Below are 24,202 nucleotides of genomic sequence, written 5' to 3' on the forward strand. Positions count from 1 at the left end.
GACTAGCTCCACCTGGTCTCATCTGCCTCTTAACTATAGTGAGGACTAGACCCCAAAGACTGTTCCTTGGTAAGAACAGTCCTTTGTATTTTCAGAATACAAAGCTGAAAATGAATAAACTGCAGCTAAAATATTATGTTCATTTTTCACATGGTCTAGTCCCTCCCCTGCCCCCACTCCCTAATATTCTTAAGAGGGTTTCTTCTCCAGTCTTCAGAGAGTAGCTGGAAGTGGGGAAGCAGAAAAAGGTCCTCCTTTCCTTCCACTCTGCAGTTTTTAATCGGAAATCTTAGGCGCAGTACTGCGCCCAGAGCTCAGAAATTGTTCACCCTAATGTAGTTCCCTGTTGCAAAATGTGCCTAGAACAATGGGAGTTTCAAACGCTGGTTACAGGCAAGTAACTTCGGCACCTTGCCTTTTCCCCCCGAAGCTGAAATGGCCATCTGCTGGCTTCTCTGGAGAAAACCCTTTAAATGTGAAATGGGTACTGGCTAATCTTCACAGATCAACATGGATGGAAACTGGGGAAAACATTCTGTCCTGTTAGTGGGACTGGGACTGGCTTCTGCTAGTGCAACAACTTAGTTGAAGAGCTTCATTGATTGAAGGAATTTCCTGGGTGGAAATGAGGTTTTGGGGGATAAACCTGTTGTGCTTGAGTTTTTAATATAATGTTTATATCCTTTGAGGCTGTCCTTTAGTCAACAGTCAACCTAGCTGTGAGTGGTGGGGATCACTCTTCCTGAGTGTTAGCCTGGGTCTATAATTCTTCATTAGGCAATCAAGTTCATTAAATTTCCTGCCTAGTGCCTGATCTTGACTATTAGATTTTTGTCAATCCTGTGTAATCCCCCACCCCCCAGAAAGATTAGTGACTTGCTGGTAGGGAAGTGTTGCAAAACGCTTGAATCAGGCTTCGAACAGGCATCAGCTGTCCAGGAAATACTCGGAATAGCTGCTTGCCCTAGAGAATAAAAAGCCAGAACGTTGGAATGTATTATTGCTCTCCTTTTTGTTAAAGGGATGGGGGGGGCAGAGAGAAGTACAGTGGAACCTCGGTTTATGAACACCTCGGTTTATGAATTTTCGGTTTATGAACGCCGCGGACCCATCTGGAACGGATTAATTCATTTTCCATTACTTTCAATGGAAAAGTTCGCTTCAGTTTATGAACGCATCAGTTTATGAACAGACTTCCGGAACCAATTACACCTATGCTTCAGTTTATGAACGCTTCAGTTTAAGTACTCCGTGGACCCGTCTGGAACGGATTAATCCACTTTCCATTACTTTCAATGGGAAAGTTCGCTTCAGTTTATAAACGCTTCAGTTTAAGTACTCCGCGGACTGTCTGGAACGGATTAATCCACTTTCCATTATTTTCAAATGGGAAAGCTCGCTTCAGTTTATGAACGCTTCAGTTTATGAACAGACTTCCGGAACCAATTGTGTTCATAAACCGAGGTACCACCGTATTCTGAGGCTGCTGCCGCCAAGGCAGACATCAGCCTTTTATGCTCTCCTTTCTAAAGGAAGTTCCCCCTTGCTACAAGATTGGCTTGGCAAGTATTGAACGCTACTTAAAGTCTCACGTGATAAAATGTGAAGAGGCTGATTAATAGCAAGGCTTCACAAAATTGTGAGATCTTGAAAAAACATGTTTAGCTCTCCCTATTCCATACAATGGCAGTAAGAAAAACATGATTAGGAAAAGGCCACAGTCCTAACCATGCCAAAATGCAAACCTTTAAGAGGAGTTTTGCTCCTTTTCTTCTGGGCCCTTCACCTCCCGGCAAGTGGGAGAATAAAAACAACAGTCTTGCTTTCACTGGATTTCTGCCTTGGCTCATTTATCTCTGACCGGTAATGAACTTGGGGAGTTGGGCCATTATTCTAGGCACACAGACACCCCTAATGTGCCTCGGAAGTCGGAACAGCTTTTGAGGCATGTTCCTCAATTTTCCCATTGAACTTGCTGACAGCCCTTTGATCCTCGGTTTTTGAACATTTCGGAAGTTGGGAAACCGCAGTTCCACTGTACAGCAAGCAAGTTAGATAAAGAAAGCAGGCATTGCAGAGAGAGATTATGGAAACAGTACAGTGTTTTTTAAAGGAAGTAGAACAGGATCCTGGTATGATATATTTTGCACCTGTGCAGAGGGTTTGGGGATGTCTGATTTCTGCCCTCCGGACAACACCTTGGAGGTCTACGACATTATTTTCATTGTTAATGTGGAGAACATTTCTGTACTACAGTACTGTACCATGATTTCTGTCTGTAGTACAGAAGAAGGCCATGAGAGGGCAGTATGCCCTGACTTTCAACCCAGCTTTAGTAGCTTGGACTTTTTCCATCAGGATGCCTTACTCTGTACTGTACGTGTATTGTGAGCAATTACATCTAGACAAGGAAGGACTCTGCGCCTCCTAAGCAGCTTGCTTGATCCATGTCCATCTTCCTAGGATTACAATCAGGTGGCCACTGATGGATTAAACAAGCCCTTGGGTTCCTTCCAATGCACAGGTAAAGTTGACAGGTTTTATGCGGCAAAGACATTGTGGATTTCTTGGTAACCCTCTGGATCAGGCATCCCCAAACTGCGGCCCTCCAGATGTTTTGGCCTACAACTCCCATGATCCCTAGCTGACAGGACCAGTGGTCAGGGATTATGGGAATTGTGCCGAAGTGGGGATTTTGTGTTGTTGTTTTGTAAAACTTCAGCTAGAGGAGACAGAGGCCACCACCTTGGTTGTTGAACGGCTTGGCTCCTGAACAAATCAGCTCCCAAACACCGCAAACCCAGAAGTAAGTGTTCTGGTTTGCAAACGTTTTTCGGAAGCCGAACATCCGACACAGCTTCCTATTGAGAGCAGGCAGCTCCTGCAGTCAATCAGAAGCCACACCTTGGGGGGTTTTTTTGTGTGTTTGGTTGCAGGGGTGGGGGGAAGCTAGATGCATTGTGAAGAGCTGCACAGTGGCTTTCCGGGTTGTAGTTCAGCCATTGCATCGAGGAGAGATCACCTAAAGTCATGGATGTAGGCCCAGGGTGCCTCGAGGAACTGGAGGAAAGGTCAAGAAAACTTCCTTAGCTTTGCTTCATCCCACTGAAATTCTCCCGTGCAAATCAAAATCTTTCAATAATCGGTTAAGTAAGTACAGCTGACCCAATGCAAATGCAATACGTAAGCGATAAAATGCGTGGGGGGGGGGAGAGAATTGAGTTGATATGGCATCCTGTCCTTAAGTTTGCTTTCCTGATAGCTTGCTTATGCTGCTGCATTGAAATCGTGTGAGAGAGGGAGAGGGAGGGAGATGCCAACATTCCAAGACATTCTGGTATCCGAGGCGGACCCCAAAATTGTGCCCTCTTCCCTGCCAGGTAAGAAGGGGTGAGGGAAGAGCTACCGTACATCAGGAAGCAAAGGGGAAAGAAAGTTTCACATTGGGATCTGTTGCCTCTGTGGATCCTACGGTATCGCCTCACCTTGCCTCATGCGTGGGCTGTGGTGTGTATGTGTTTTGAAAGGTAATCAGTGATCCCTTTAAAAAGGCAATGAAAGGAGCCTTCCCTTCTTTTGTTCTCCACTATCACATCCTGTAGGGGATTGATCATTTTGCAATATCAACAAGCCTCAAGTCCACCCTTCCCCAAGTTGTGCACTAGTTCTGAAACCCATGGGAGTCCAGGTCGGAGGTGCTGGACTTTTTATTTATTTATTCCAATACAGTCATACCTCAGTTTAAGTACGCTTCAGTTTGAGTACTTTCAGTTTAAGTACTCCACGGACGCATCTGGAACGGATTAGTCCACTTTCCATTACTTTCAATGGGGAAGTTCGTTTCAGGTTAAGTACGCTTCAGGTTAAGTACAGACTTCCGTAACCAATTGTGAACTTAAACCAAGGTACCACTGTAATTTTGCAACCATTTTAACATTTTGAAACTCAACTTCCTTCTCCCTCTTCCTGCGGTCCTTAAATTTTTTTATTTTTATTTCCTGCATATTCCAAATTAACTTAATCATTTGTTCTGTCTATGTTAAATGTATACTCTTAATAAAACTGCAGATTATTACAGTAATCCTACCAAGGTTCTTATCAGTTTACAGTTTTTTTGTCAAAACTGACAAAAAACCTTGCAGAAAAATAACTCGGGTGATTCTAAATAATGTCACCTTCACCCACTATTGTGAAACAGATGTAAAAAGAGCGCTTTTCAACCATTGGCTACACAGCTTTGGGCCACAGACAGCCAAAGCAATCGTTCTCTTAGTGCTGCATGGATTAATCAGAAGCAGCGATTCCCTATGAAATGTCCCCCCTTCCTTCCTTCCTTCTCTCCCCTCCCTGTCTTGGAGCAGAAACAATACTCGGATTGAACTTGACATTCTTCCTTTCTGAATAGACTCTCTAGGAATGGGGAAGGGCTTTGAATCACCTCCGCATACCATTTAATTTCCTATAGTGGCTAGAAAAAGAACATTGTTTCAGCCAATATAACTTACCACAAGGAGAGTATTAGAAAGAGTAGCATCCCCCACCCCCGGGGAAAAAATGCAGGATGGCATGGAATAGATTATAGGGTTTTTTAACACACACACACAAACATTTTTAGCTTTACTACTTTTCTTATCGTTGCTTAGTGTCACATTTTGTTATGCTCATTTGTTGGTCTCTCCCCCCCCCCCTACACCTCATTTGTTGGTTATTTCTTCTATTCATATGTTGTGCGAATTAACCTCCCCCCCGCCCACACACACTTTTCGCTGCCCTTGAACCTTTGGGCAAAAAAACATTTCAAATAGAAACAAATAAGGACCTTTTTGCACTGTGAACATTGCAGCCAGGTTTTTCACTACTACAGCCTGTATTTTGTTAGCCCCAAAATGGAAAACGAGTGAGGTCCCAACTAAAGAAGAATGAAAACTTAAGCTGATGGAATATGTGCAGCTTGCAGACTTAACATAAAGAATAAGAGAACAAGGAGAACATACATTTAGACAAGATTGGAAATTTTTTATTGAATATAAGGGGGGAATTTGTGTACACTTGAAAACATTGGCAGCATTAAGATAAATGCAACAGTGCAAATAATTTTTGGTGGATGTAATAATGAAATACTGAAAGGTTTAGTTGTTGTAAAATATGCAGGGATTTCTGATATGCAAAATGAACCATTGAAAGAGGAGGGAAGTCACTGATATTTTAAGGATGTATTCTAAATTGTAAAACATAAAATTCAATAAAAATTAGATAGATAGATAGATAGATGATAGAGATAAATTGGTCTTAAAAGCTAAATAATAATAAATCTCTGTTAATGTGTTCCAGTAACCAAGTAGGCAGTTTTCACAGCCCAGTGTTTTATGTGAAGAGGCTCCCCTGCTATGCAGTTCAGGAGATATTTAACCAGGTCAGTATAGCCTTTTCTGCAGTTTCTACCCCAAACTGCATTAATGATCCACCGTGCAGAAATGCCTCCAGGGTGCTTTGTGTCTGGCAGCCTTCTGTCGCATATGGCTGCTTGAAGATATGAATCAATACAGCAGGAATCCAGATGTTTAACTAGGCAACATCCTGATGTCGCAACTGGACAGGACTCCGTGTGGCGAAGTTTCTGCATGTGAACAGGTCAGCCTGTGAAAGGTGCTTAGCTGCTTATGCATTCGATCACACAGGAATCATCATCATCATCATCATCATGATATTTTTTTAAAAATTGATTTCTTGCCTGGCTTTTAGCATAAGGACCCAAGCTTGGGTTACTATCATGTAAAATGCAATATTTGCATAATGGAAATGTTTAAGCATACAGTTTAGTCTTGGTGATCCATATCTTTGTAGATTCTTTTATTACGTGGTAGATCAGAACAGACAGTGTTATAGTGCTCGTCTCACTTTCAGGCCGAGGGAACCGGCGTTTGTCCACAGACAGCTTTCCAGGTCATGTGGCCAACACGACTACACTGGTACCTCTAGTTACAAACTTAATTCGTTCAGGAGGTCCGTTCTTAACCTGAAACTGTTCTTAACTAGAGGTGTGCTTTCGCTAATGGGGCCTCTTGCTGCCGCTGTGCTGCCAGCACATGATTTCCATTCTCATCCTGAGGCAAAGTTCTCAACTCGAGGTAACTCTTCCAGGTTAGCGGCGTTTGTAACCTGAAGTGTTTGTAACCTGAGGCATTTGTAACTCAAGGTACCACTGTAAACTGCTTCTGGCGCAATGGAACACCGTGACAGAAACCAGAGCGCACAGAAATGCTGTTTACCTTCCCCTCGCAGCGGTACCTATTTATCTATTTCCACTAATGTGCTTTTGAACTGCTAGGTTGGCAGGAGCTGGGACAGCACAACAGGAGCTCACCCCGTCATGGGGATTCGAACTGCTGACCTTCTGATCAGCAATCCCAAGAGGCTCAGTGGTTTAGACCACAGTGCTACCCATGTCCCGCTAGATCAAAACAGACAGTGCTATAGAGTTTGGGCTAAAACCTCACCTCTCGGAACAGTTCCTGGAAAGGGGAAACATTGTCAAAGGCCACATGCTGAGTCCGTTGGGCATTGCTAGCTCACCAGGATTTCAGGAGCTAAGCTGGGGCAGGAGAGTGGACTGTGGACAGCCTCAAGCTATAGGGTCCATGGGTCTAACTTAGTATGAAGCACACTTTTCAAATAGTGTTCAACGTTCGGGGAAGGGTAAAAAAACAGTTGACCTTCAAACACAGCAATCAGTTGGGCTGGCCTAGTTTTGAATTAAGTTAGAAAAGGGGGGGAAACCAGAACAGGTGAGGGTTGGAAGACATTATTACTTTGTGCAAACAGTTCTTCAAGCAAATAAATTATTATGGGACAAAGTTAAGAAAGACCTGAGTGGGACAAGGTATGGGGAATCACCCAGTCCATTCTCCACAGCTCAGGGACATTTGCTTCCAATGTCATATTCCTCCCCCCCCCATTGTACTTTGTCCAGACTAGTTTTGAAATACTTTCAGTCTGGTGTAACCAAGAGCACATGTTGTATTTTAAACAAGCAGACAAGGCTCAATTTTGTCTGCTGCTAGACTGCAATGTACTCTTACTAGATCAGTGAAACAGAGGGATGGGCACTCAAGTCCTTCGCCGCCATTCGTAGGCACCTTATATTCATTTGAGATGGTCCTTACTTTTCTCCCAAAAAAAAGCAACAAGAAAAATGAGAAACCCCGATTGAAGCATTCTTTGCACACACAAAAGCCTCTCTGAGCAACCAGGGGGAATTTCCAAAAAGCAGCGCTTTGTCCTCGATCTTAGGCAAGTTAATTGAAAAGCTCAACAATTTTCGGGGGGTCCTGATTTTTACTTTTTGAAATGGGGCAATCCTACTACTACTGGTATACACGGATAGGCAGTAGCTCGCAAGGATTTTGGATCAGGGCCTTTCCAAGCCCCAGGCATCAGAGACACTAGGGATTGAACCTGAGAACGTTTGCATGCAAAATGGGGGCTCTACCCCTGAGCTACTCACCACCATGGCATTTTTAGTTGCATTTGTTCAGTACCAAGCAGCAAAATGCAGCTTTGGATTTCTCAACTATTACAAAAGAGGCAGCCAAGCCCATTTATATGCTTTCCTTCGCTCTACATGACCCTGGATAACAGCTGAATAACGATGAACATATCTACTCAGCATTCCAAAACATCAGATGACTAAGAATTGTTTGCATTATTGTTTCCGAAATAGTTTCCATATTTGGAAAGCTAGTTGACATTTTTAGATGGTAGAACTAAGGTCAGGGATATGAACAGATAATTCAGTTCTGGGGTAAGTTCACAGTTCATATGGTATTCATCATCAACATTGTGATGTAAAGATACTTCTGAGTGGGTTACAGCAACTGGAAGTGAGAATAACATTCTGACTTCTTGTGATATTTGACTTTATTGTACCATTACATCATTCATATATATATATATATATATATATATATATATATATATATATATGAGAGATATTCAACAAAGTTTGGGAATAACAGTTTTCATAAGAATGCATACATTTTGATTCTTGCATCATCTACACCCATAATTTCAAAACCTCAATATCTATAAAATAATAGATCAGATGGTGCAAGGCGCAATAAAACACAGACAAATAAAGCAGGGACAGGACTATCGTTCCCCCAGCTTCCCTTCCTGAATCTTTACCAGCAGATGTTCAAGGGTATGATGTGACATATTAATACATCCCAGAATCTAGGGATCTTCAAGGCCCACCAGCCTGACCATGGTTTTATGGATCAAAAGTTTCATCCACATTTCCTCAAAGTTTGAAATTGCTTGACAAAACACAGCATTGCAATCTGGTGTGTGCAAAGGTTTATCTTGCCTCTTCCACCATTCCAAATAAGTGTTTCATTTCAGGCCGCTTTGAAAAGGAAAAAGTGATGAGTAGGAAAGTCAACTTATGAGTCAGCTTCATCCTCAAGATAATTGGATAATTTGCAAAACGCGTCTAGCCACCTGGTGTCCCTGATCCTATATATTTGGGCAGCTGCAATGATGGCAACTCTAGCAAGTGCTTCTGCAGCTACAGCTACATCATCATTTTGTGTCTGGTAAACAGGGCAGAGCAGACCTGCCAGTAGAAGCCTCATTACCCTTCCGACAGCAGGACTTAGGGCCTTTCCAGACGATGTTCCTCTTGCATAAGGCATATGTAATTGTTATCAGTCTGCCGGAGGGCAACCAGATGATGTTCCTCCCACGTAGTGTATCCGTTCCTAGGAAATAATATTTTCCCTGCAGTCAGAATCCAATCCTGAGAGGGAGCTAAGCAACGATGGGCTGCTTGTATAAAGGAAAACTGACACACACACCATTCTAAGCCACTCCAAACTTCTGAACTGAAGATTGGGTTTTACGTACAGAAAATAAACATTTAAATAGAGGACTTGATTATTACTTTATTTACACAGAATTTACTTCATTGAGGTCTCAAAGTCAATGCATTGTAAGTTCTAATTTTGGCATGCTATTGCAAGAGTGTTTTCCAATTTTTGGACCGTTAATCAAAGATGTACTTCCTTTTCCTAATAATCTGTATCACCACCTAGCAATATATTTTATCAACATAGTCACGCAGAAAGTTCCATCAATGCATGTAAGGAACTGAGTATCTGTGCATCATACTCAAATATGCAAAGGATGGACTTGTAGGGTGACTAACTGTTGGAAAATCCTGTTGAATGGCAGCTGCTCCCCCCCCCACTCTCTTCTCCCTCTGGCCACAGCTGCAGTCATTTCCCTTTGCAGATGCATAATTTTCCCGAGACACATCCTGTCTCACAGGGCCTTGGTGTCTGTGTCTGTTGCTCCAATTTTTTGTCTCATTCATTCAGCAGATTGCCAATGCGCAAGGTTATCTTCTGATCCTGGTCTTAATTTTACTCACTAGTCTCAGTGACTTTTTATAGAAACACTTATTTCTGCAACTCAGAAGGTCAAGATTAATCCTTAGGAACCTGTATAAGTGTGTTGGGTCCAGTACGAGCGCATTGACAGCTTCAACTTGTAGTGACACAACTGAGAAATGGGTACTATGACCTTTGAAGTGAATCCTAATATTTGAGATGAATGCCAGTGGCGTGCGGTCATTGGACTAAGGGGACTTAATAATCATAATTAATTAATTAATTAATTATACCCCACCCATCTGACTGGGTTTCCCCAGCCACTCTGGGGAAGATTAAAAGATTAAAAATACCTTAAAACATCAGTCATTAAAAACTTCCCTAAACAGGGCTGCCTTCAGATGTCTTCTAAAAGTCAGATACAGTAGTTATTTCCTTGACATCTGATGGGAGGGCGTTCCACAGGGCAAGCGCTGCTACCGAGAAGGCCTGGTTCCCTGTAACCTCGCTTCTCACAGTGAGGGAACTGTCAGAAGGCCCTCGGAGCTGGACGTGAGTGTCCGGCAGAAGGATGGGGGTTGGAGACGCTCCTTCAGGTATACTGGACCGAGGCCGTTTAGGGTTTTAAAGGTCAGCACCAACACTTTGAATTGTGCTTGGAAACGTACTGGGAGTCCCCCTAAATGTTCCCCTGGCGCCTCCTTCCCAAAGCCCAGGAAGCTTCTGCCTGGCTTAGGGAGGGAGGCGCAAGGCTCACATCCGCAATGTCAGGACGTCACACGCATGACATCAACTCCCCCCGCCCCTCGCACACTCTTTCCTCGCTTTTAAGAACAAATCATAAAACTGTCTGTGAACTTACCGCCATTAAGGAGTCCTGTGTTTTCACGGTGCATTTATACTTCGTTCATATGGGATCATCCAGATCCCCGACAGACCCTAAGGATTTCTCCATTTCCCCTTCGTTTACACATTCCCTTCCACTCTGGAGACACACATGCTCAATTACTATCCTTTTGGCGGCTGCAAGCTCCCTTTTGAGCTTGTCAGTGTTGTGATCATCCAAAAAGTGAGCTGTTGGGTGATGCAAGGCACTCCCTTCCCTCTGGGACTGTGCTCTTTACCTCATCTTGAAAGGATTTTGTTGCTCGGTGATATCAGCCTTGAGTGAAACAGAGACCACTTGACAGAATTTAATGTTAATACTTGAATGCTCACATCACAGAACCCACTCCATAAAACACGCACAGTGACTCCTATTTTTTAATTTTTTATTTGCCACTTAGCTTTGAACGTTCAAATATGCCTCATACATCTGGGACCATCCATGCACAATCTTAATTTAAGAACGAATGCCTCTGTCAAAGTGTAGATGATAGCAGGGTGGAGCAGCAGGGGGATCATTAGAGGTGAAGACAGAAAACACCCTGAGTTACCACCGGTCACAGAATTTCCATTGCATTATTTCATGGAGAAGGAAGATGACTGCTTTGTAGAAGTGCCAAATGTTTCATTCCATACCCTCCAACATTTATCCGATGGAAATAGGGACGTCCCATTCCATAATGATAATTTTACTGTTTATACCCCCACCCATCTTACTGGGTTGTCCCAGCCACACTGAGCAGCTTCCAACATATATAAAAACATAATAAAACATTAAACATTAGGAAAACTTCCCTATATAGGATTGCCTTCAGACGGCTCGGGTAACTACATACCCTTTGACATTTCTCCAATGAAAATAGGGACGTCCTAAGGAAAAGCTGGACTGGGTGAATCCCAAACTGGAATTAAGATTGCCGGAAGAACTATCCACAGCCTCAGATATGCTGATGACACAACATTGATGGCAGAAAGTGAGGAGGAATTAAAGGACCTTTTAATGAGGGTGAAAGAGGAGAGCGCAAAATATGGTCTGAAGCTCAACATTAAAAAAAACCAAGATCATGGCCACTGGTCCCGTCATCTCCTGGCAAATAGAAGGGGAAGAAATGGAGGCAGTGAGAGATTTTACTTTATTGGGTTCCATGATAACTGCAGATGGAGACAGCAGTCACGAAATTAAAAGACGCCTGCTTCTTGGGAGAAAAGTAATGGCAAACCTAGACAGCATATTAAAAAGCAGAGACATCACCTTGCCGACAAAGGTCCGTATAGTTAAAACTATGGTTTTCCCAGTAGTGATGTATGGAAGTGAGAGCTGGACCATAAAGAAGGCTGGTCACTGAAGAATGGATGCTTTTGAATTATGGTGCTGGAGGAGACTCTTGAGAGTCCCATGGACTGCAAAAAGATCAAACCTATCCATTCTGAAGGAGATCAGCCCTGAGTGCTCACTGGAAGGACAGACCCCGAAGCTGAGGCTCCAATACTTTGGCCACCTCATGAGAAGAGAAGACTCCCTGGAAAAGACCCTGATGCTGGGAAAGATTGAGGGCACAAGGAGAAGGGAACAACAGAGGACAAGATGGTTGGACAGTGTTCTCGAAGCTACCAACATGAGTTTGACCAAACTGTGGGAGGCAGTAGAAGACAGGAGTGCCTGGCGTGCTCTGGTCCATGGGGTCACAAAGAGTCGGACACGACTAAACAACTAAACAACAACAAGGAAAAGCAGAACAATCCGGAATCAAACCAGAAACCAGGATGGCTTCTCTAAATCAGGGGCATCCCTGGAAAATAGGAACACTTGGAAGGCCTGTCATTCCACTAACATGTTGTGGCATACAGATTGTAGAACAGGGGTGGACTGACATCAGAACTGTGTGATGGTATCATCATCATCATCATCATCTTTATGTTTACAAAGCAAGAGTGTGTGCTTAGGATTTATCCGCAGTCAACTAATCTCTGTGCAGTGATTCTGAGTAATGTTATGTACCCTAGTTTAAGAACTGAAGAACATCCCAGCTGAATTGACATCTTGCTGTCCTTGGAAAACCCAGGCCCCAGAATGAAATCTATTGTGTGCATGTAAAATATCAGAGGGTATGTAGCAGGTTGATGCTCCCATCCTATCTACTCATAAATTAAATAGATTTGTTATAGACTACAAGTTAAAGTCTCCTAGCTCTTTTCTGCCCATAATCCTGTAATTTAGATTAGAACGTATTTGTGAAAATATAACAGTCTAAAATGCAACACGTATGGTAAATCGTTATCTCTTAAACTATGTAGCAGGGACAGCACAGAGACAATAATTAGTATCGTGTATATAACACCAGTCCTAAAGGATCTTCACTGGCTCCCAGCACGTTTACAAGGACAATTCAAAGTGCTGGTGCTGACCTTTAAAGCCCTAAATGGCCTCAGTCCTCTATACCTGAAGGAGCATCTCCACCCCCATCGTTCAACACGGACACTGAGGTCCTTCTGGTGGCTCCCTCCCTGAGAGAAGCAAGGTTACAGGGAACCAGGCAAGAGGGCCTTCTCGGTATTGGCGTCAGATGTCAAGGAAATAACTACTGTATCTGACTTTTAGAAGACATCTGAAGGCAGCCCTGTATCAGGAAGTTTTTAAGGATTGATGTTTTAATATGTTCTGATATGTGCTGTGAGCTGCCCAGAGTGGCTGGGAAATAAAATAATAATAAAATAAAATAAAATAAAATAATAATAATAATAATAATAATTATTATTATTATTATTATTTCTACAAAGGACTCCTCCCACCTCAAAATCTGTACTGAGTGGATACAGGTAGCTCAGAGATGCATAGTTACACCTATATTCAAGGTAGACAAGGTAGAATCACTGTGCCAATTTCTGTCACCTTTCCACTCAACCCTATTGAGACAATATTAGCATCAATACCATATATCCATTGAGGTAAATGATTTTTAGAATTACCACAGCAGTTGATGCCTAAATAACGAGGGACATAAATGTGCTTGCTGCTTTTTAATACTTCCTTTGAGCCATTATTTGAAATACTGACTTGAGTCACGTTCTTCTAATCATGCTTAATTGCTGATACATTAAATAGGAACGATGGCTTGTACGCCTGTGACATTCTTAAACCTCTTCCAAGGGGATTGCTCTAGAAGTAAGTATACATTAGCATGGATGATGTAACTATCAGAATATTCAAAAGAGCAGAGGGGCAACTTTGAAGTTAGCCACATGCTATCTCATGTAGGGTGAGTAATAATAATTCCTTCTAGCTAACTAGTTGCCAGACCCTCTGATCAAGCTGCCCTGTGACATGGGGATGGGTGGATGTTGTTTTTTTGGCATTTATCTGCAAGTGTACCTCATGGTTTCATTAAAGGTCAGGATGATGGGAACAGATTTGCTTCTGCCAGACTGCTGTATACAGTTAGGTATAGATCTCAAGAATGCTAGCAAGGCATTCTTAATAACCCCTATAGATATTAAGATACCATCCCAAAAATCTTCAACAATTCCCAAAGATATAGAAGGAATGTGTAGGAGGGGGGGAAATCATAGTGGAAAACTATACTTGATGATTCTGGTGTGCAGATAATACAGAAATTATTTCCTCTGAAACAATAGTGGATTAATTTTTGTTGGGAGTGAGAGGGGGAATATATGGACCTATGCTACAAGCAGAGTAATCCAATATGACAATATGAAGATATGCCATAGTGGCCAACTCCCAAGAGACTGCAATCTACTCACAGAGTTAAAAACTGGCAGTGATCTACCCCCTTTTGGGGGGTTCGGGTCAAAGTAGTTGAGTTTTTTCAGGGAGGAGGTAAAATGTTGAGCTTTTTTTAGGGGAGCCACAGTTGTTCAGCTTTTTTGGGGGGGAGCCAATGGTCTACCAGTGATCTACCGCAGACGTCCAGTGATCTACCGGTAGATCACAATCTACCTGTTGGACAGACCACCACAATTTTTTACCAGTGTATGGAGGGAGATCTGCCTAACTCCCATCTCTATAAGACGGGTAGGGCTTACACCACTTCCAAAAGCTACTCAGCTGACATAACTGCAGCATAGGATTGCTTCCTAAATCTATGAGCTAACAGCAAGAACGTAACAATTGCTCAGAAATGGGAAGCCATCACTTAATTCTGAAATTTAGCTCTGCAGAGAATGAAACACTAATGCACCTGAAAAGATATATTAAAACATTACAATAACAATAAATTTATTATTAGTACCCTGTCCATTAGTACCCTGTCCATCTGGCTGGGTTTCCCCAGCCATTCTGAGCAGCTGCATGGCTTGGAAGACATTAAACTCATCAAGGGAAGCAGAGCAGCTAACTGGTCCATCTAGCATAGGACTGTTTATTTCAACGGCCAGAGGGTGTAACAAAAGCTTGATTTATACTAACCTGTCACTTTAAGATCTCATTCTTCATTCCCTCCAAACAGGAGGTCAGATTTCTTCTTGAATATACTGAATAGGTTCTGCCTAGCAAAGGAAATGGAGTAATGGGAGGTAGTTAACACTGTAATCTTTCCCATCTTTCTGCTTCTAAGAGGTGTCAAAAAACATTTCTGCAACTGACTCCTGCTTGACTAGACACAAGACTTGTCAATCAACTCACCTAGGTCAGAAACTCTTAATTTAAATGACTGTTTCCAAACAGTCATTTGTCCCTCAAATCCCCCAAATGATCATCTGCTACAGAAGTTCAGAAATCTGCCTGTAAGCACCGGTAGCTGCAATAGGATCGTCTTCAAAGGAACTGAAACATTTCCTCCCTTTTTAAAGTACAATTCTGCCTTTACCTTTGTCCTCCTTTCTTTTCATTCACTGCCTTCGCCACGACAACGCAGTGATCCATGAAGGGGTTTTCATTCAAAATAGACTTCTTGAAATTGGTGTTGGGCTCTTGGGTACATTTCTGCAAGCCTCAAAGGAAATGTTCCCTTCAAGTGCCCCTGGATTGACTTCGTTCATGCTACAGGTGTGTTTAGGTGGGGGTTTGGCAGTTAAAAGAAGGCTACACCAATCTCTGGAGAGAGACAGGCAAGCTGGATATTCTGTTTTCTCATGTATTTGCCTTGGATCCCAGGAAAGCATTTTCCTCTGTTTGGCATGACTGGCCTACCCAAACTGGAAGTTGGGGAAGAAAGGGAGCAAAATGTCTCCCCACACCCACCCTGCTTGCCTTATCAGCTCTGAGATCTAACTAGAGAAGGGTTAAACCTGGTACCATGGCTAGCTCACCCATGAGGTGAGGCCTCGGGCAACAGATCCCAATAAGTATTTGATCCCCTATCAACCAGCCAGGTGTCAGGCTATCTGGTATCTTCACTGTATGTAACGAGCTGAGGTTAGAAGCACCTGCTGTAAGGGAGAGGTCTTACCTGTAATCCCAGCTCGTTACAGTACCTGCGCAAAAAACCATGTCAACAGAAGCCATCAACCCAGCAGATTCCAAAGCAGCCACCATGACCAAGACTAAAGAGCTATCCAAGGATGTCAGGGACAAGATTGTAGACCTGCACAAGGCCGGACTGGGCTACAAGACTATTGCCAAGCAGCTTGGTGAGAAGGTGACAACAGTTGGTGCAATAATTCACAAACGGAAGAAACATAAACTAACTGTCAACCTCCCTTGGTCTGGGACTCCATGCAAGATCTCATCACAAGATGAGTTGCAATGATCAGGAGAACAGTGATGAAGCAGCCCAGAACTACATGAGGGGAACTTGTCAATGATCTCAGGGCAGCTGGGACCATAGTCACCATGAAAACAGTTGGTAACACACTACGCCGTGAAGGACTGAGATCTTACAGAGCCCACAAGGTCACCTTGCTCAATACAGCACATGTACAGGCCCATCTGCAGTTTGTCAATGCACATCTGAATGACCCAGAGGAGAACTGGGTGAAAGTGTTGTGGTCAGACGAGACCAAAATCGAGCTCTTTGCCATCAACTCAACTCACCATGTTTGGAAGAGGAATGGTGCCTACGACCCCAAGAACACCATCCCCACCGTCAAACATGGAGGGGGACATATTATGCTTTGGGGGTGTTTTTCTGCTTTGGGGGTGTTTTTCCTAGGTGCCAGAAATCCTGCAATTCTGTGGACACCTGACTGATTTGTTAAAAGTGCATCAAAAGCTTTGGAATTCAGGGGAATCTTTATTTGCATCAGCCATTAGCCATAGCAATAAAATAAAATACAACATACTGAAGACAGAGGTAAAAACTCTTTGCTGAAGCCCGGTGTGAAGAACTTGTGGTGGTGATAAACCAAGAAAGCAAAAGCTTTGGAGCTGTGGTGCCTGAAACTGCTTCTTCTTCCTTTGGTGATCACTTGTAGCCAAGCAAGATTGCTTTCCATGAACACAGTCTTAACAGTGTGTCCGTAAGTGGAGGCCAATTCTGGATGTTCTCCAATTGGAACACTTGCATGCCAGTGTTTCTCAATAGTTGATGTTTATACATTTTTAAAGATTTGCCTTGAGAGCGTCTGTAAACCTCTTTTGTTGACCACCAGCATTACGCTTTCCATTTTTAAGTTCGGAATAGAGTACCGTATATTCCAGCGTATAAAACGACCCGGTGTATAAGACGACCCCCGAATTTAGAGAAGATTTTCCTGGGTTAAAAAGTAGTCTTATACGTAGGAATATATAGTAGTTGCTCTAGAAGACAATAATCAGGCATCTGAACGACACGACCAGTCCAACGAAGTTGATGTTAAAGAATCGTTGCTTCGACCCTGGTGATCTTTGCTTCTTCCGGTACCCTGACATTAGTTCCCCTGTCTTCCCAAGTGATAAGTAATCTTTTTTTTGAGACACCGTTGATGGAATCTTTTGAGGAACTGGCATTTATAAGTTGTCCAAGCATACAGTAAGCTTGGTAGCACCATAGCTTTGTAAACAAGCATTTTGGTTTCCCTGCGAACACTCTGCGCTTCCCTCAGGACAAAACTGTGCTTGCCGGCCCTTGTGGAAAGGTAGAAGAAGCAATCAACACTTTCCAACATTACACCACAGTTGAGTCGGGTTTGTGGCACTGCAGAGGGCTTGTTGGTGCAGCGTTTTGGCTTTTTTGGGGATGTCAAACGACAGGCCCAGCTTTTCTAGTAAGCTTCTGCTCTCCAAGTGGAGCGCTGGCAGATTGTTTCCCCATTGTGGGCGTTTATATTACATTTTTTGAGAAGAGTCTTTAAGCTTCTTTTGTTGGACCACCGGCACCACGGAGCTGGCCGTGCCTGGAGTTCTCGCAAAGCGCGCTGGGGGTCGGGCCCCCGTCGATGTTCTTCCGCGCGGCCTCCGGAGGCTCCAGAACGAGGGGGCCTTTCACCGAAGGGCCGCCCGCGACGCCTCGCCGCCGCCGCCTTGAAAGGGGGGGGGGCCCTGTCGTTACAGCTGCTCCTCCACGAGGAGGCGAGGCCTGTGAGGAACTGGGCCTGAGGCGGAGAGGGGGCGGGGAGGAGAGCGAAGCGGCCGGCCGGCCTTGGCGCGAGCGACTCCGCCGCCCGCCCGCTCCCCCCTCAGGCTTCTCCCCCGTCTGCCGCTTTGTTGTACTCGCCGCCTCAGCCTCGGGCGGGAAGGGAAGGGCAAGGCGGCTGCGCCTCCGCCTCCTGACGCTCATGGCGACAGTGGGCACATCCGGGCTTTTCTCCTTTCGGCGTCGTGAGGCGCGTCCAGCCCGACTCCATTAGAGGCTCTCTCTTTTTCCCTTTCCCTCCCGCGCCGCCCCGTCCCCGGCGGCAGGGAAGGAGGGTTACTGCCGGGCTCTCGGGAGGGATTCCCGGGGGTCATGTCCAACCAAGGGGCGAGGAGGAACGGGCCCGTCAAGCTGCGACTGACAGGTGAGAGGAGCCGTTGCGCGCGGCGGGGCGGGCAGGCGGCGCGCACGCTTCGCTCCCGATACACACGTTACGAGGAGGAGAGAGAGGCCCGAGGGGCCTTGTTTGCCTTGTGGGGTGGGGTGAGGGGACGGAAAGCGGGTCGGCTTTGACAATGGAAGAGCCACCCGAGAAGAAAGGCGTTGTGTGGGGAAAGAAGGGTGTTGCGAGGGGGCTATAATTCGGGTATGTGGAGAAGCCGTTCGGAAGTTGCGGGACGCTGAATAGGGCGGTGGGGGTGGGGAGAGAAAAGGGCCCCTGGTTTGTTGAGGAAAGGAGAGATAATTTCGCAGTTTATTTTCAAAAATAATAATAAGGGAAACGTGAGGTGTTTGTGTGTGTTTGTGTTTCAACCCACTGGCCGGGAGCCTCGAGGAGCGAGCTGTTTTCCCCGCTGCCCTGTGGATGTGAGCTCTCTAGGAAGCTTCCAGGCCTCGAGAGAAAAGTAAGCTCTTCACCCCACGCTCCCACCCCGCGATCTCAGCTATCGTGGGTGGGTGGGGGGTTGAAGAGTTTGCCGAGGGGTGTGAGCTTCCAGGTGCAACGGTTGCTGCACACACCGCAGGACGGCCTGAAGGGACGCATCCTGCAAAGCGTCGGGCTCCTCCGAAAAGCCCGTCTGAAACTCCAGGGCTCGAGCATCGTGAGAGGTTTTTCTTTCTCTATCTCTCCAGGATCTGGATTGCTCAACCGGTTCGTTAGGATGTGAGGCCGCTTTGGGACGTGGGTTTAAGTGTAAGTTGTGAAGCGGGGGGGAGGGTTAGACAGAGTTTGTTCCTTTTCCTCTGGCAGCTTAAACTTGAATGAGTCTCTGCCGCTTTGCGCCCTTGTTTTCGCCCTGCTGGAAATCCACTTCCGCAAAGGAAGGTTGTGTGTAAGGTTGTGCCTTGATGAGATGGAGAGGGCAAGAGCATGAACCTTTTGGGTATTTTATTTCTTTCTAATGTGTTTGGGTCATCTGGAGATGGAAGGAAAGGGTTTTTGGAACAAGCTGGTTTGACTGGAATGTGCAATAGCTGTGGTTCTGTTTTGATGCTTATGCTACCATAGCGCAGAGCAAAAACTTGCTTTTAAGCTTTGAAAATCATATTTTTTCAAGTTTATTACTGTTACTGTTACTATTATTAATTTTTGCAAAGTAATAAAAAATGTGCCACCCCATCCCCGAAACCATTCCATCTTAGCTATCCAGCCTCCCAAAATTTCAACACCTCTTGCGATGGTTTGACCCCTTTCCATTTTAACTGCACAAATTCTACGAATACCTTCCATATCTCCTCAAAATAATTTCTCCTCATATTCTCTGCCTTAACCTTAATAGCACATCTTTGAAAATCTTCAGATGCCTTGAGTGGGAAATGTTTTGAGGCAGTTGTCTTTGAGGACTCCTACTTCAGTTTCTATTTTCACCTCACATGTTAGGGTTTAGGATCCATGCTTGTTTGTTAGAGTAAAAAAATCTCTTCTTTTCTTTTTAAATGGGAACCTTGGGCAAAGCCTTTTCTTTATACTGTATACAGCTTTTCAGGTAAACCTTGTGAAATAGCTTAGATAAAATATTAAAACAGTAAGCATAAATTAAAACTAAAAAAACACACATATGTATGCCCTGGATTAATTTTATATGAAAGTTAGATTGCATCTCCCCTCAGGGCAAGATTGTTTTCAGATAGCACTACTATGATGGTTGTAAGGGACCGACTCTGGGGTTGGGGCGCTCATCTCACGTTATTGGCCGAGGGATCCGGCGTACATCTTCCAGGTCATGTGGCCAGCATGACAAAGCCGCTTCTGGCAAACCAGAGCAGCACACGGAAACGCCATTTACCTTCCCGCCTATTTATCTACTTGCACTTTGAGGTGCTTTCGAACTGCTAGGTTGGCAGGAGCTGGGACTGAGCAATGGGAGCTCACCCCGTTGCGGGGATTCGAACCACTGACCTTCTGATTGGCAAGCCCTAGGCTCTGTGGTTTAACCCACAGTGCCACCCGCTGATGGTTGTAAATCATTAATAAAAGCAGGCCTGTCCCCAGCCTGGCAGAGGTTGTAATTGGGAAATTTCCAAAGTTGATATATGTATATTTATAGGTTCTAAATGGGGGGGGGGGGCTTGTGGCCCTGCACATGTTGTTGGACTTCCACTCCCATCAACCCCAGCCAGCAAAGCCCAATGTATTCCAGCATCATTTGTTGTTGTTGTTTAGTCGTGTCCGACTCTTCGTTACCCCATGGACTAGAGCACGCCAGGCACTCCTGTCTTCCACTGCCTCCCACAGTTTGATCAAACTCATGTTAGTTGCTTTGAGAACACTGTCCAACCATCTTGTCCTCTGTCATCCCCTTCTCCTTGTGCCCTCAATCTTTCCCAACATCAGGGTCTTTTCCAGGGAGTCTTCTCTTCTCATGATGTGGCCAAAGTATTGGAGCCTCAGCTTCAGGTTCTGTCCTTCCAGTGAGCACTCAGGGCTGATTTCCTTCAGAATGGATAGGTTTGATCTTCTTGCAATCCACGGGACTCTCAAGAGTCTCCTCCAGCACCATAATTCAAAAGCATCCATTCTTCGGCAATCAACCTTCTTTATGGACCATATGATGTCCAGCATCATATGCAGAGTAAAAGAAATCAAGTAAAGCTGCAGAAAGAAGTTTGGGCAAATGCACTTTTTGGAGCGCAACATCCTTGGTCTAAAAATTGGCTGAAGGACTGTTTTGCAGCCGGTATTGCTGCTGCTCTGGAGAAGGAACAGTGAAGTTCAACAAAGACTGGATTTACCAAAGACGTGCTTTACAATCTTTTTAAACCAACAAGGTAGTCATTACGACTGTCCCTTCTCCTTGCACATTTTCTAATGCTCTCAATGCTCTCAATTTGTAATTTTGGAACTATAGAAGCTTGCCTCAGGGGAAGTACATTACAATACTTAAGTATTAGAAAAAATATAGGTAATTGTAAAATTATAGACAGCAAGCAGACATCCTATGACCTTTTAAAATGTGGGTTTTTTGTGTTATTGGGTTGTTGTTATTATTTTGATTATATATTTTGTGGTTTTATATTTTGATTTTGTTCTGTGAACTGCTCTGAGACCTCCGGGTATTGTGCAGTATATAAATTCAATAAATAAATAAATATAAACAAAAATAAGCAGACAAAAACACTTGATACTATTAAGATTAAATATTCTGTATTTTGGCTAACTTTAAATGTGCATGTCATGTAACACATTCTTTTTGGTAGGGAAGCTTTAAATGCATAAGGAAAGTTGCTATAGAAAAAATATTGTTAAGTATTTGAAGGCAACTAATATTGAACTCAGTGGGACATCTAAGTAAACATATATGGTATAGGAGTGGCTGAAAGTAGTTTTCCTAGGGTTTGCTTTAGAATAGCTAAATCTCATGTACTTTGTGGTTTTGATAATCCATTTTGGTATGAAACATACTTCAGGAACTTCTAAATGCTAAAACTATACTGTATTGAGCTAAAGTTCTTCCTTGAGTGTGATTAGAAGTAGTTAACTATAAGAATGTTGACATATCTAGTTTCAGTGTTTTTAAATTTTATGAGGCTAGCAGTCTTCTGTCTTGGCTTCAACATTTTCTCTTGTCCCGGTTTAATTCTGTAAGCAATATGTAGTATTTATTTATTTCACATTTATTATCTTGGTATTTGATAGTATAGACTGTGAAAACTGGATTGGAAAAACTGGATTCAATTAGCAGTTTTCAAGACGTAAACATTAAATGTTTTAGATGGAAACATTGTTTTGACTGACTGGATAAATGACAGGATAGTGTTTGATGTGAGGCCAGGAACTGATTTGGAGCTAATGCCCAACTTCTATGTCCATCTTGAGGAGCCAAATAAAATATTTAGCCTAGGCCTGATTTAGAAGAAAAGGTTGATTCTTTTGAGGCTTTAAGAATGTTCTGAGAAATGTTTGGCATACCTTTGCACTAAGTGTTTAACAGTTTATTTAGATCTCTGTTTTATAACCACTGTAGAGACATAACTTTGAATTTTACTGGATGTCCTGCTTATTCATAGTTCTTCTGTATCTTTGTTCACTGTGTGTCTTATTTACTTGTCAAAACATCAGTGTGCAGTCTAAAACAAGTTGCCATGTGTTTGGCTACTGACAATGCGCCAATATATGAAAACAACACTAAGAATATTATTAGAATGAGAATAGGTTTCTGGTTGTGCACTGTATTTCAAGCAGATCTGAACTTGCACTTTTACTACTGTTGATTTATGGGGGTGGGTCACCATCTGCCTTGTGTAACTGGATGTTGAAAATGGGCTAGCTGTTTGAGAAGGTTATTTTCCCCCCCTCAAAAATTGACTACTGAATTAAGTTGGATATCCAAAATACTATGAAAACTACATTGTGTATAATGTATTTTAGTTTTAAAACAGAGTTTTGCTTTGCTGCCTATACTGAAGCTGCAGCATTCAGATGTGTTTCATTGCAGATAAAAAGTAAGGCTGAAATCCTATTTAACTTGGTGGGATTTAGATGTGCTGCATGTATCATGAAAATGCTCTAAATTGACATACCAGTACAGTAATTAAATGTTTGGGGTGGTAATTGTATTGATAAAGAATCAATCTGGATGAAATGTGTTGGTTAGATGTTTTGATGCTTTAGGTTTACAGAGATAACTGTAAATACTGCTGATATTTTCCTTTCATTTCCAGTATGAATTCATGGGTCCACAAGGATGCTGACACCTAACCTTAGTGGTGAAGTATTTGTGCTATTTAAATAGATGTGGTGCATCATTATGGACAACATCAGAACTATTGGATAACCACTTAGTTAGTTAATGAGACTGCTGCTGCTGGTGAAACTTTAGTATAATCATATTAGTTCTCTTTTAAAGGCAACTGAAAGGGATTTTTTTCATTGGGGAAGCAGATGCCATTGAGGAATATATCCTAATACCGTAAGACTATATCACACATGCCAGTACTTCCGTACTTCACGTGAGAAATCCTGACTTTTTCCATCCAGAAACATGTATGGACTATAATGTGAATGCAGACTTGACAGCAATTCCTGTGATTCTGTTGGCTGGAGAAAGAGCAGTTTCAAAAATAGGACAGTCAGGATTGCAAAAGTGTAGAGTAAAATGTCTTCTCTAAATCTTCTTTTAGCTTTTTCTTCATTACACTATTTATAAACAACTAGTGTTTTCCCCCTCCTATAACCTTGTCTCTACCATTTGTAATTTCATATCTTTCTTTCTTTCTTTCTTTTTTTAAAAAAGGGTCTGTAACCAATATGGCCAGGTCATCTGCATACAAATTTAATAGGGTAGGCTCATCTTGTAATATTATTATACAAAATAATTTAACAAAATTAGTAAGCTTTATTGTACTTAGAAACACCAAATTTTCAATAGCAATTGAAAGGTACCCTCATTTTCCCAATTATAACTGATAGATATTATAATCACCAGGAATATGTTTCATTTATGTGACCAAAGAGAATGTGCAAGGGATCTACTGGGAGTTAATAGCCTGTAATGTATTCTATATGATCCACAACTGATTTCCAAGATGCATTTATTTTAGGACAAACCAAATATATATTGAAAGTGGCTAACCTATGGCATTCAAATGTTGTTAGACTACAACTTCCATACTCTCCAACTGTTTGCCAACTAAATGTTGCTGTTTATTTTCTATACTTTATATCCCTTTCTTCTGTTAGAACAGGAATGAGGAATCTGTGGCTGTCCAGATGCTGTTGGATTCCATCTGTCCCAGCCATTGTGGCCAATGGTCAGGGATGATGAAAGCTGTAGACCAAAAACACCTAGAGGATCATATTTTAGCCAGCCTTGTAATATATATTGATGAGATCCGCTCTGTCAGCTTGGCAGTGCCAACAAGTGTCCTTTGTTCCTGGGTATTTTCTACTTGGTTTCAGTGATGTTAGATACCATCTATAAAAGCTTTTATGGGAACTTTCCTTAAGGTAGGCTTGCCATATTTCAAACAGTGAAAATA

At 43.1% G+C, this 24,202-nt stretch overlaps 1 protein-coding gene across 1 annotated transcript in view; it reads left to right on the forward strand.

The window, feature by feature from the left end:
- The first annotated feature begins 17,708 nt into the window (after positions 1–17,708).
- SMURF2 (SMAD specific E3 ubiquitin protein ligase 2) overlaps positions 17,709–24,202 on the forward strand; it is a 72,440-nt gene continuing 65,946 nt past the window's right edge. The window contains exon 1 of the mRNA XM_035103986.2: positions 17,709–18,146. Coding sequence (XP_034959877.1) covers positions 18,095–18,146 — 52 coding nt within the window. The 5' untranslated portion in view covers positions 17,709–18,094. The remainder of the gene's footprint in view (positions 18,147–24,202) is intronic.

This window comes from Zootoca vivipara, chromosome 2 (assembly GCF_963506605.1).
Source record: "Zootoca vivipara chromosome 2, rZooViv1.1, whole genome shotgun sequence".
Lineage (NCBI taxonomy): Eukaryota > Metazoa > Chordata > Lepidosauria > Squamata > Lacertidae > Zootoca > Zootoca vivipara.